The 12,797-nt window shown below is 42.4% G+C and overlaps 1 protein-coding gene across 3 annotated transcripts in view; it reads right to left on the reverse strand.

Annotated features, from left to right (window-relative positions):
* Nucleotides 1–1,742: 1,742 nt before the first annotated feature.
* The window catches only part of LOC147032315 (hexokinase-2-like), a 58,010-nt gene continuing 46,955 nt past the window's right edge, over nucleotides 1,743–12,797 (reverse strand). For all 3 annotated transcript variants that reach the window (XM_085869809.1, XM_085869811.1, XM_085869810.1), the window contains one exon: nucleotides 1,743–7,533. In XM_085869809.1, coding sequence (XP_085725935.1) covers nucleotides 7,389–7,533 — 145 coding nt within the window. In that variant the 3' untranslated portion in view covers nucleotides 1,743–7,388. The remainder of the gene's footprint in view (nucleotides 7,534–12,797) is intronic.

Here is a 12,797-nt window from a genome sequence, read left to right on the forward strand (position 1 = left end):
CATCATAGGTGCCTTCGTTATGATGTCAGAATTGCATATGCAGAACACGACATCTGATCAGAATGAAAATTTTTGAGGGTCATCTCGAGATAAAATGTAACACAGAAAAAAAATTTGATGGCATTAGTCATGTGATTCTGCAGCCATATTGTTTTTAAAAAAATCTTCAAAAATCTTCTCTGAAAGTGGCTGAACAGATCGAGGTGAAACAACACGTATGACCGCCGATCCATGAGGAACAAAAGGTTCACGCATCATATGTCACATGGTTTGGCAGCCGTATTGCATTTATCCTAAAACCTATAATAAAAAAACCTTCTCCATAATGGATGGACAGATCGAGGGAAAACTTGACACAAATGTCCCCCAAGCCTTGGGGATCCCAGGGTATTCATGAATAATTGGTCACGTGGTCTGGCAGCCATATTGGATTGAGCAAAAATCTTTTAAAAATTCCTTCTCTTGAATAGCTAAATCAACGACGTGAAACTTCACAACTATGATCTCGTGGTGATGCGGAATATGTTTTAAATTTCAACTTGATCGGACACATGGTCTGGCAGCCAGAATTATTTAAATTTTTTGATCTGGATTATTTTTTGAATAAGGTTCACTTGGCTGTGCCTCGATGGGTCTGAGGTTAGAGGAGTAGTGGCTGAAACGCGAATCCAATCCAGGTTCCTCCTGATGATTTGATCTTTGCTTGTTGGGGTTCCTTCTGATTACTCCAATGCAGGACTGTACCTATTTGTTCTTCCATTTGATTTGAATTGAATTTATTTTAATTGCATTCTGAATTCAATTGAATCATAATAATAAACATCATGGGTCAGGGTCAGGTGTCTGATCCGTGTGGGGTTGCATCAAAGCGGGACATCTTGGTACCCGGTCATCACTGCCAGCGGTTATAAAGTGGCAGTTCTAATTATGTCTCTTATTAATTACATAGCACACGAGTACACATGCATTACACAAAATAAGTCCTGGCGATGGTCTGCAATCTCTGATTGCTCTTTTTCTTGTTTGTAATGTTTTCCTTCATTTTTATTGCCACGCAATTTGGAGGCAACAGACCACAAAAAGGTCTGACCTGTTTTTAATCGGACCTGGATCTTCAAATTTTTAACATTTCTTAATCAAACAATTTAAAGTGTAAAATCTAACGTTTATTTTTGCTTTCGTGTTACATTTAAATGCTTCTCAGCAAATGTAATTCAGTGGTGCAGGATTGGCACTGCACTGCACACTATAGTGCATTTTGACAAATGTCAATCCACATTTTGTACCATTTATGTACTATGGACACTCTTTAATGCTGGGTTATACAAGAGACACCATTACAAGCTCTAAATATAAACACCAAAAGCCAAAAGGCATGAAGAGCATGAAGCAAATCGTCCGCCATTTTGTGGGCCTGAACGGCGTTTTGTTTTTGTCATTCATAGATCACTGGAAATGGCTAAACAACACGTATACCACGACCTGTGCTCGTTGGGATGGGGGTGCAGACAGAAGAGCCAGTCTGATACTTGGCATTGCTCAAAAGCAGTTACACCCCTTGGCATGGCACAGCATCACGGTGCGAGCGAGGTATAAATGAACCCAAAGCAAGCCAAGAACTATGAGCATACTGGACATGAAAAACACAGCAGTGATGTTGAACTGATGACACGATTAAAACAAAGGGCTCACAAAGGTGACAAATGAACTTTCAAAATAGTGAAGAAACGACAAAAACTCGATTAAGGATCCTTGTTCACTTTATTTCAATGTGAAAACAGATGTGAAAAATAACTTCGTAGACATTCCTCCATCAAATTCCAGATGAAAGTCCATAAATTACAACTTGACACCATAAAGAATAAATATTATTTGCATCATTTGCGAAGTATTTCTTTCCACTCAGAAATCAACTACGGCATATTTCAACAAACCTATTCCTACCCTAAAACCCACCGAAACATTTGCTGGCAGTTTTACATGCAATTACACTGTAGTGTTGTACATACTTCTAATACTCATTTTGGCAAGTTAATAAGTTTTTTTTAGTAGATGAGAGTCAAAATTAATTTTATTCGCAATGTATTTCAACAAACCAGGAATAGGACGGAAGGGGGGAGGGGGGTTGATTGCTAAACTATTTAAAGAATAGTGTGTGTAAATACTTGGATACCAAAAGCAAAAAAAAAAACAAAAAAACTTTTACTTATTGTACTCTTTGCCTTAACTTATTTACATTCTTCTCTATTAATTTACAAATTTGAAGTAATGTTTCACTTCTTATTTAGAGATAAAAAGAAGCATTAACCTTTGTTCACCAAACTAATATTCAACACTAGATAAAAAGAGAAAATACAACCACTGATTTCCTCTCTACTCAAAGATAATGCACTTTGTCTCCCCCCTCCCCACCCCCACCCCACCCCCATGCGCCCACACACACACACACACACACACACACACACACACACACACACACACACACACACACACACACACACACACACACACACACACACACACACACTGAAAAATGGGGTTAAGCAACTGGTTGACTTCTGTCTGTCCATATATCTACAATCATCAGTTTATGAAGCGAAGAATAATTTAATTTCAATTGGATGTTATATTTTGAAGACAATTGGAAACGAACCTACAGTTTAACAGTACTTTGGTTCTGAAGTCATCCCGATCGTACATGCTCATAGAGGGGTGAGATAAAATTTCAAACTCTGTCTGCCTGTCTGGTAGTCAAATAAAATGTAAAATCATTCCAAGCAGGAAACTTAGTGTTTTTAAAGACCTCATAAAGGACACAAATTACAGGCACGAAGAACTAAAGCAACGTGTGAAATAAGGTGGTGGAGAAGACAACGCATCTACAATGGTAAACTTCCAGATTTTTTTTCTTTCAACGACCTTCAGCCTTCATTTTATTGCCATCTAATTATATACTTGAACACTGGAGAACACGAATCGCCTTTTTGCCACTTTAAAAACCCTTCCGTTCAGACATTAAATCCTTCATCTTCTCCAATGGCTTGATTTCCGATCATCAATTTGATTTCAGACCAAGTCACTCTACCCTGGATATGCTGCTTCTGCTCTCTCAAAAATGGATGGAGGTACCCAAAGCCGGACACGAAATCAGAGCCATATCCCGAGACATATCGCATGCTTTTGACACGGTCTGGCATCCTGCCTTGCTCACCAAACTCTCTTCCTATGGTATCCAAGGCCATCTCCACTCATGGCTCGCAGACTTCCTCTCCTGTCACAGTCAACGTGTGGCCCTAAATGGAGTTCTTTCATCCTCTCTTCCTGTCCAGGCTGGAGTTCCTCAAGGCAGCGTTCTGGTTTTCATCAACGATCTCTCCGACTCTCTGGAAAATCCTCTTTATCTCTTTGCTGATGACTCCACCCCCTGCCATACCATCTGTCATCCCTCAAACTGGCAAGCAGCAGCTTCTTTGCTCACTGCAGATCTGGGTAAAATCACAAACAAGTCCAACACGTGGAACATGTCTTTCAATGCGGACAAATCTCACTATGTCTCTCCGAAAGGACCGTTTGGACCCCCCCTCATCCACTTTCTCAACAATCCTCTGGAAGAAGTCCTTTCTTAAATGCTTCTGGGTCTCACGATCTGCCATGATCTTTCCTGGGAAAGCCACATTTCCAACATGGTCTCCAAAGCCAGTCACCGACTGGGAATCCTCCATTGTGCAAAGTCCTTCCTCGGCCCACCTGAGCTCCTGACCACATACAAAGCTTTTGTCCGCAGCCTGATGGAGTACTGCTCTCCCCTCTGGGCTGGTGCTCCTGCCTCCCAACTTTCTCGGTTTCACGCTGTGGAAACCAAGGCATTTCACTTCATTGGCATCTCCCCCGATGAGGCTGAGTCTTTGGGCCTCTCACTCTCTTACCGCAGGCAGGTCGGTGATCTTTCTGACTTCTACCGTCTCCTCTCCAGTCTCGCCCCCCTGCTCTCTCTGCAATTTGTCCCCACCATATTTCCGCAAGGAGCTCAATGTCCGCCAACAACCCCCTTCTGGTGGAACTACCAAAACCATGAATCACTGCTCACCTCACTCTTTCATTCCTCTTTTTTCCTGCCTTTGGAATAAACTCCCTCACTCTGTTCAATCCCATTCTTCCCTCCAGGCCTTCAAAACAGCTGTTCACCACCACCTCTTGTCGTCCCCCATTCAAATCCTCAATCTTTTCTTCCCCGTTAATCCACCCCAAACCCACCTCCTTCAAATTCCCTGCTTTCCTTCCTGAAAGTCCCTGTAATGTCCATATTGTATACCCCGTGTTCCCCGCCCCATCCTTCTTCCTTCCACAGATCTCCTAATGTCTCTGTTCCCCACTGTTTTGTCCTTCCCACTCCCACCCCTCTTGTCTCATGTCCCCCTTGCTGTGTGTTGTGTGTTAGCTCTCATACGGGCCTTGACAAGGTATACAACAACAACAACAAAAAAGTACTTGGACATGTTAATTAGGAGGTGTATAAGGACTGCATCAACTGTGCTATTTTTATACGACCTTTAAAATCATAATTTTATTTCAATTTAATTATTTACTGTTTGCTTCGATAAATCCTCTTCCAACTGATCAGATGTAACCCAGAAATCGGACGACTAAATATTTTCTATCTCGCCAACTAATTTCTATTAGCTGTAATTAGCTTGCTCATTAACTATTAAGTTAAGACAGAGTGATGTCAGATTTTGCAAAACAACAACACGGGACTTTTCAATCGTCTCAAGAACACAAACAATGCCTTTTGTGCATGCGCTTTCAGTGACTCACTTCCGCTAAGAGGGGCACTTTTAGCCTGTCGGCGATCGGGCGAAAGCCGTAAATCAAATAGTCGAATACAATTTTCAGCATCAAAAAAGAAAGAGACAAACTGAGGGCAATTTCAAAGTAATTAACCATAATTGTGTTCCTGAATGCAAATCAGACACAAAAATATGGGAAATATCCATGGAGGAGAGGTGCCAGGTTCCTACAATTTCCATTTAACCCTGCGTTAGTACCCTGGGGTGTTTGGAAACCCCAATTTTTTTTAAATGTCCCGTTTTCTATAGATGTGCGCACTAATATCCATTTTCTCCGCAGTAGCTTCACGATTCTGTGTGTTGAGTGCGCTCAAAAATTTTCATGGTCCTGTGGGAACTCTTGTGAGAGGTAGACGTCATTTCTCAGTGGGCAGAGAGACAATACCTCAGGGTACTAACAAGGTACTGAAAAAATAAGCCTGAAATTTCTAAGGAATTCTTAGAGACAAAGAACAGATGTAATTATGACAGCATATTTGGTTTCACAGACAAAATGACACTAGTTTCATTCATCCCGCAGAGTAAGAAGGAGAACAATGTTCTTGTCAGCAGCATGCACTATGATGACAAAATTGACCCAAATTCTGGAAGTAAGAATAAACCAGAAATTATCAAAAAGAAGGTTCCCTGCATGCCCAATGCCCCCACAACCCCACTCGTCACAGGGGGCAAAGAGATGTGCATTCTGTTCCAGGTCACGCCATCATAAAGTGAAAACAGTGTGTAATCAGTGTGGTAAACATGCGTGTAAAGAACACAGCAAGTTGACTGTCAGTTGCATTGAGTGCCAAATTAAATATATCAGGTGATGCAAGTGAGTGATGAGGATGTTTCTGCTGTAGCTAATGAGTTTTGATAAATTTTGTTTTCTATTATTGTCTTGATGTATTTATGTACTCATGTACTATGAGATCAAACTGAAATATAATTATTTGCATAATCTTGCATACGTTCACTAAATAAATGAGTTGAACTTCATGCTAGTTTTGCTATACATGCTTCATTTTAAAAATTTAAAAGTTGGGGTGCTCAAACACCCCAGGGTACTAACGGCGTAAAAAAACCATGGTACTAACGCAGGGTTAATACCAGTGAGTGGCTGCCGTGGAAAAGGGGTGTATGATGGCCTGCTGACTCGGAGCCTACCCACAACTCGAGAATGTGCACCCATCACTTTTCTGCACTGAACACGGATAGAAGTAGGAATCAAATTCCCTCTTGGAAGCACCAAAATCCTGAACTATTCCCATGGAATGATTGGAGTCTCTTAGATAAACCACCGCAAGTTAAACATACTCGGAATAAACTTCAATCCAGCAAATAAATAGCGCAAATATCTGGTCAAATTGCTGAAGAACGAGTGAACTTTCACAATGCTTCGCTGCCGGCTAAGTCAATCAACACCAATGGCGGATCACGTTCATGCTCTGCTGATGGTGATGAGGAGGGATTGTGGTTGTATTTCCATGACTTGCCAGGGGGTGAAAAAGTTGATTTTGAGCAGCTCACAAATCCTCAGAGGGTTAGAGGTTATAAAATTAGCCACATTCATTTTATCTTTGTATTTGGTAACTTTCCTTTCTATAATTAATATAGGCCTATTGTACTATTGTACAATTAATATAGCAACGCTCTGTAATCTGTTTCTTGGGAAGTGAGGGTGTGAATCCCTGTGAAATCCAACGCAGAATGAAAATGCAATATGGTTATGCATGTTTGTCACTGCAGCAGGTGTATGACTTGGACAGGAAATTTAAAAGTGGAGTTATTTCAGTTCGGGTGCGAGTTGTCTAGGTACCCGCCTTGCAGAACCCCAGCACGTTGTGAATGATATGGTGTGCTGAATGATAGCTAACGTTCAATTCGGAGACCACTTCATCCAGCGTAATGCAACGGTTTTCCCTTAGCACGTGCTCAACTCCTGCAACCATTTCTGGTGTCGGCTGTGTGAAGCCAGTCCACGTGGACAGCATCTGCCATACTGGACACTCCACTTTTAAACTTCCTGTCCCAGTTAAACTTCCGAACCATATTGCATTTTTTCCTCACTTCCCAAGAAATGGATGACAGAACGTTGCTCCTCCCTGGTGCATGCTTCTAAAGGAGTCACCATCTTGGAACTGCTCGACTGACATCATACGCTCAATGTTGCCAGATGGAAAACAGGCAAAACATGACTCTTACCTATAGATCTAACGTATGCCATCTTCAACTACACACATTGCATTCACAAATTTATAATCGCCGTTTTAAGGTTACTTACTGACGCCCCCTCTTATTATGCCCCGATGAACATTGTTATGAAAGGGTTCTGCGAATGCGCTATGATGCATTGTGGGGTGATCACCTTGTTTGAAAACTCACATATTGGTTGTGGGTTACAAACCAAACCTCGTAAAATTAAGAACCATAAAAAAGTTTTTTTTAACCGAAAAACGGTTAGGTTTGGTAGATGGAATAGGTCAATAGAGAGTTGCCCCAGAGAAAGACAGAGGCCAAATGAACACAAAGTCACAGATGGTGAGGCCTAGTCAGTAGACCTCAGTGCATACCAGCTTCACGTACACGGCAAGCCGCAGCTGTGATGAAAGCTACTCCCTTGCCACTTCCTCCCTCCGAAAGACGGAAGGAGACAGAGCAGCGGGGAGCAAGCCTAGCAGTCATCTCGGTCACCTTCTGAGCAAATCTGGAGAGGAAGGCGAAAAAAATAGCTGTCAATTTAGATAAATAATGAAGGAAATTGTGTGGAATATATTAGATATAAATATCTTGGTACACCTCATTCAAGGATTGTAAAGTCATCCTTAAACATAGTAGGCACCATATAAAGGATAAGAGTAAAAACACCAGGTACTTCTCAGACCAACAAATGGTAGAGATATCATATTGAGAGGAGCTGTGGTAAGGCCATGCTTGAGTTTGCAAAAATGAAGACTTGAAATCAGTCCATAATGGGATAAAAGACCATTTGCAACAACGTTGCATTGTGCAAACTCAAACAATATCAAAGTTAAAAAGTAAGAGCCCATGTGTGTTTGGACCTTACCCGAATCTACCTTGCATCAAACCGATGAAGAACATACGCTCAGATTAAGTAAAGTCGCCGTTGGCACACTGACATCCCATCAGCCTACCCTTCAATGGAAGAAATGACATTTGAAATCCTTGTAGTTTCACACACTCCTCTACCAATATTGAACCAAAAATGAAAGGACAAATTCATACACGATATCTTTTCATGCAATAATGCATATTAGTATACAGTTCTCAAACAAGACTTTGGCCTTGTACACCTCGTTTTCACGAGACTACAGATTAGTGGAGAGCATCGTTTTGCCTACAAACATTAATTTTCTGACTGCCTACCTGTCTCGATGGAAGCAGATGTCTGGTAATATGTGGTCCAGATTAAAAAATAATAATAATAATAATTAAAAAAATTGTTTGAACTCCCTCAGAATAAATTACAGACTCCCTACCAACATGAGGGGCATACCCTCCAATTTGAGAACCAATGCTCTCGCAGACACATGGGTCTTGACAATTATTTCTGATGCAGACCAATCGTGCCGATGAGCAGGAAGAGCTTTCATAGAAATAAGAGAAGCATATTTAATGGACAAAGTCCTCAATGACGTCACAAAATATTGGTACGGTCGTGTTGTCAACAACAATCTTCACGCCACTTGAAGGGCATGGGAAGAAAAGGTCTATTTGTCTGCCGGGTTAATTTGGTGCAAATTGGTGTCCCTGTATGCAGCCATCGTGGCAAAATCGCCAACGGGAATAGCCAAGCTTAGCTTGTCAACGTTTAATTTTCAAGGCACGTTAGATGGGCATTTTGGTCCACATTAACAGGTTAATCAGGCAATTCTCAAAGCGATATGGAGCCCGCTCCATGTGACAAAGTTAGCGAAACATGGGTATTTATTAACACACAGTAAAGGAGTGAGGAGAAGGGGAAGATAGCACGGCCATAGAGCAGCGATCAAAATAAAATAAACAATTGGTGCCAGGCACAACAAATCCCACCCATTCAAGGCATAAAGTTATTTTGGGGATCAAATTTAAATTTGATACATCCTTAACCTGAATGTTGATTATAAGGATTAGAATAAGGAATATTTTCGTCTTAGTTTGAAGTCAATTAAACCATTTTTGACGAAGTTATGAGCGAAAAACGATTTTGACTTTTTCGTGGCCTGACCTTGACCTTTGACCTAAATTGACCCAAAAGTTAATGGGGTCGTCCGAGGTTCATTACCCACCTGTGGATACAATTTGACAGTGTTTAAGCTAGCCGTTTTTCCGTAAAGTTGTATTTTCGTAACCATGTTTTAGTTTTAGTGGAAAATTTGTAATTTTGACCGATGACCATGACCCCCAAAACTTCGGACCCTACCGATCTTCACAAATATGCATTTTTCACGATAGGAATGGGTAGGATTATACGTGACAAATAGAGTAAGGTTCATTATAAGCTTAGTTTGAAGTAAATCAGATCATTTTTGATGAAGTTATGAGCGAAAAACGATTTTGATCTTTTCGTGACCTTGACCTTTGATCCAATTGGACCCAAAAGTTAATGGGGTCGTCCAAGGTTCATTGCCCACCTGTGGATTAAATTTGATCAAAAAGTTCCAGCAGAAATGATCAAATATTAAATTTTAAGTTAAAAAAATGAATTATGCTTTGACCCCTGTGACCCCAAGTCCCCACCACTTGGGGGCATGAACCACAGGTCAAATCCCCAAAAATAGTTCCATATTTCATGCGTCCAACGTTGATTGCGTCTACAGCACAAAGTTTCATCTAAAAATGTGCCCGAAATTGCATTTTTTGGTTCCTGACCTTTCAACCCCTTCCCAAGGGGCGTGGCCAAAAATGATAGTACTTTCACACCTTCTTGCCATGTGGTGATCATAACTACCAAGCTTGGTGAATTTCTGCACAACCGTTTAGGAGGAGATAGCATGACAGATGGACTATTTTGAGTTCATTTTCAGCATGCACCCATCATCTCTTGGTCTTTGTCCTCCATTTTATATTTCTTTGATTCACTTCTTTAACTTTGGGCTTTGATTCTCTCATGAATTGCTGCTGCATTTGTCCCATTTTATTTCTCAATTGTTCTCTGTGTCATTAGTCTCAGTTTCCATGGTGGTGCTCGGTCTCATTCGTTCTTCATGTGGTATTTAATTCCTTCAAGATGATTTTGGTGTCATTCTTCTGAGTGCTATGTTGGTTATCCATACTAGTATTTTTGTCGTTTCCTATTCTCTAGAGTTGTGGTCTTTCCCCGAGTGGTATCAGTCATCTCTATTCCGTTGGCCAACTCTTCTTTCAATCTACACTGCTAATCATCTTTGGCTTGCTCCTCTTCTCTGCTCAGTTGTTCTCTCATATTCCTCCTCATTATCTACCATTCTTGCTCTCATCTGTTCTGTCTGTGGAGGTGTCATCTGGTTTGGGTTTGCGGGTTGGACGTGTTATCTCTCCAGGGGTAGGTCTGCATTATTCCGTTCCGTCACACTTGGTCTCTTGCTGGACCTCTGGTGCCAAGTTGTGATCCAAGCTTCGGCCTCGCTGCACAGCCTCTACCCATGTCACCGCAGCCAGGTCCCTCCCACCCCCCTCTCTCAAGCCCATCTCTAACTGTCCTCATACCTCTCTCCACTTACATTCTGGCTCCAGTCATCTCCTTTATTATAGTTTTTTTTTCCAGGTTATATGGGCATTCTTGATGCAACCCTTGCAAATTTATAATATGGCACTGTCTCGTTCTAATGGCCAATTTTGTTTAACTCAGCTGGTCCATAAATCGTGCTCCCTCACCACGGTTTCCCCACTGCTTGTGCATTGAATACACATTATTGCAAAGGATCATTTCCTTCTCCTCTAAACTCTGTTTCTCTTTGTTTAAGTTTCTCTACTGGAGCTTCACTGTTCATGTTATCGAGGCAGGCAGCACATTTCAGTCCTTGGTCTTGGTGCAGATTCCTGTCTCTTTGTGATCATTTTTTGTGTGTGTGTGTGTGTGTGTGTGTGTGTGTGTGTGTGTGTGTGTGTGTGTGTGTGTGTGTGTGTGTGTGTGTGTGTGTGTGTGTGTGTGTGTGTCACCGGTTATCTCCTCAATATGTGGGTTTCAGAAGGTGCAAAGGAGTTCTCCCAGCAACCGAAGTATCCACCTTAATTTTGGTGAAGGATCGTGATTCACAGACCAAGTTGTGAAATTTTGTTCTCAAAGTTTTGTTCTGAGGGCTCTTTTGAGGATCGTCACTGAGCACCAGGACAGCAACCAAGTGTTCATTTATAGTAATGTTCCCAGGGATGGTTTGAAGATCTCTGTCAGGTTCTTCTTCATCATTCCCGTTGCTTCACCAATACAATTTCAGATCTCTTCATCTTCCAAGGTCTTTTCACTTCATTTTTGAGGGTTTTTTTTGGTAAACACTGTTGAGGCTCGTATGAGAGGTAACACAGAATGTACAACAAGGGGAGCAGGAGAGAAGAGGGGTGGGAGAGGGAAGGAAAAAATTTGGGGGAACAGAGACATCAGGAGATCTGTGGAAGGGAGAGGGATAGGGCAGGGTACACGGGGTAAACAAGATGGACACTACAGGGACTTTCAGGTCCTTACATGACAGGGACTTTCAGGAAGGAAAGCAGGCAATTTGAAGGAGGTGGGTTTGGGGTGGATTAGCGGGGGTAGAAAAGATAATGGTTCTGGATGGGGGAAGATAAGAGATGGTTGTGAACAGCTGTTTTGAAGACATGGAGGGAAGAGTGGGATGTAAGAGAGCGCGGGAGTTTGTTCCAAGGGCAGGAAAAAAAAAAGGTATGAAAGAGTAAAGGCGAGCAGTGATTCTTAATTTTGATAGTTTTATCAGAAGGGGGTTGCTGGCGGACCTTGAGCGCCCTGTGGAAATATTGGAGAGACATATCTCAGACAGAGCGGGGGGGAGGGGGGTGGCGAGGCTGGAAGAAGACAGAAAAGATCACCAACCTGCCTGCTGTGAGAGAGTGAGAGGCCCAAAGACGTGGGACATACCAATGATCATAAATGCCTTGGTTTCCACATCGTAAAGCCAAGAAAGATGAGAGGCAGGAACAACAGCCCAGAGGGTTGAGCAGTACTCCATCAGGCTGCGGACGAAAGCTTTGTATGTGGTCAGGAGCTCAGGAGTGCCCAGGAAGGACTTTGATGATGGAGGATGCCCAGTCAGGGACTGTCTTTGGAGGCCAGCTTGGAAATGTGGCTTTCTCAGGAAAGATCATGGCAGATAGGGAGACCCAGAAGCTTGAAAGAAAGGAATTCTTCAAGAGGTTGTTGAGAAAGTAGATTGGGGGGTGAGGGGAGGTTCCAAACGGTCTGTTCGGAGAGACATAGTGAGAGTGTGAGATTTGTCCGGATTGAAAGACATGTTCCAACGGTTGGACCAGCTTGTGATTTTATCCAGATCTGCAGTGAGCGAAGAAGCTGCTGCTTGCCGATCTGAGGGATGAAAGATGGTACGGCAGAGGGTGGAGTCATCAGCAAAGAGAAAGAGGATTTCCCAGAGAGTGAGAGAGATCGTTGATGAAAACCAGAAAAAGAACAGGGCCCAGAACACTGCCTTGAAGAACTCCAGCCTGGACAGGAAGAGGGGATGAGAGAACTCCAACAAGGACCACACGTTGGCTGCGACAGGAGAGGAAGTCTGCGAGCCATGAGTGGAGATGTCCTTGGATACCATGGGAAGAGAGTTTGGTGAGCAGAGCAGGGTGCCAGACTGTGTCAAAAGCACACGATATGTCTGGGGTATGGCTCTGATTTCATGTCTGGCATTGAGGATCTCCCTCCATTGTTGGAAGAGCAGAGCAGCATATCCAGGGTAGAGTGACCTGTTCTGAATCCAAATTGAAGATCGGAAATCAAGCCATTGGAGAAGAGGAAGGATTTAATGTCTG

Source organism: Eptatretus burgeri, chromosome 2, assembly GCF_056783735.1.
Source record: "Eptatretus burgeri isolate ZD-2024b chromosome 2, Ebu_testis_v1, whole genome shotgun sequence".
Lineage (NCBI taxonomy): Eukaryota > Metazoa > Chordata > Myxini > Myxiniformes > Myxinidae > Eptatretus > Eptatretus burgeri.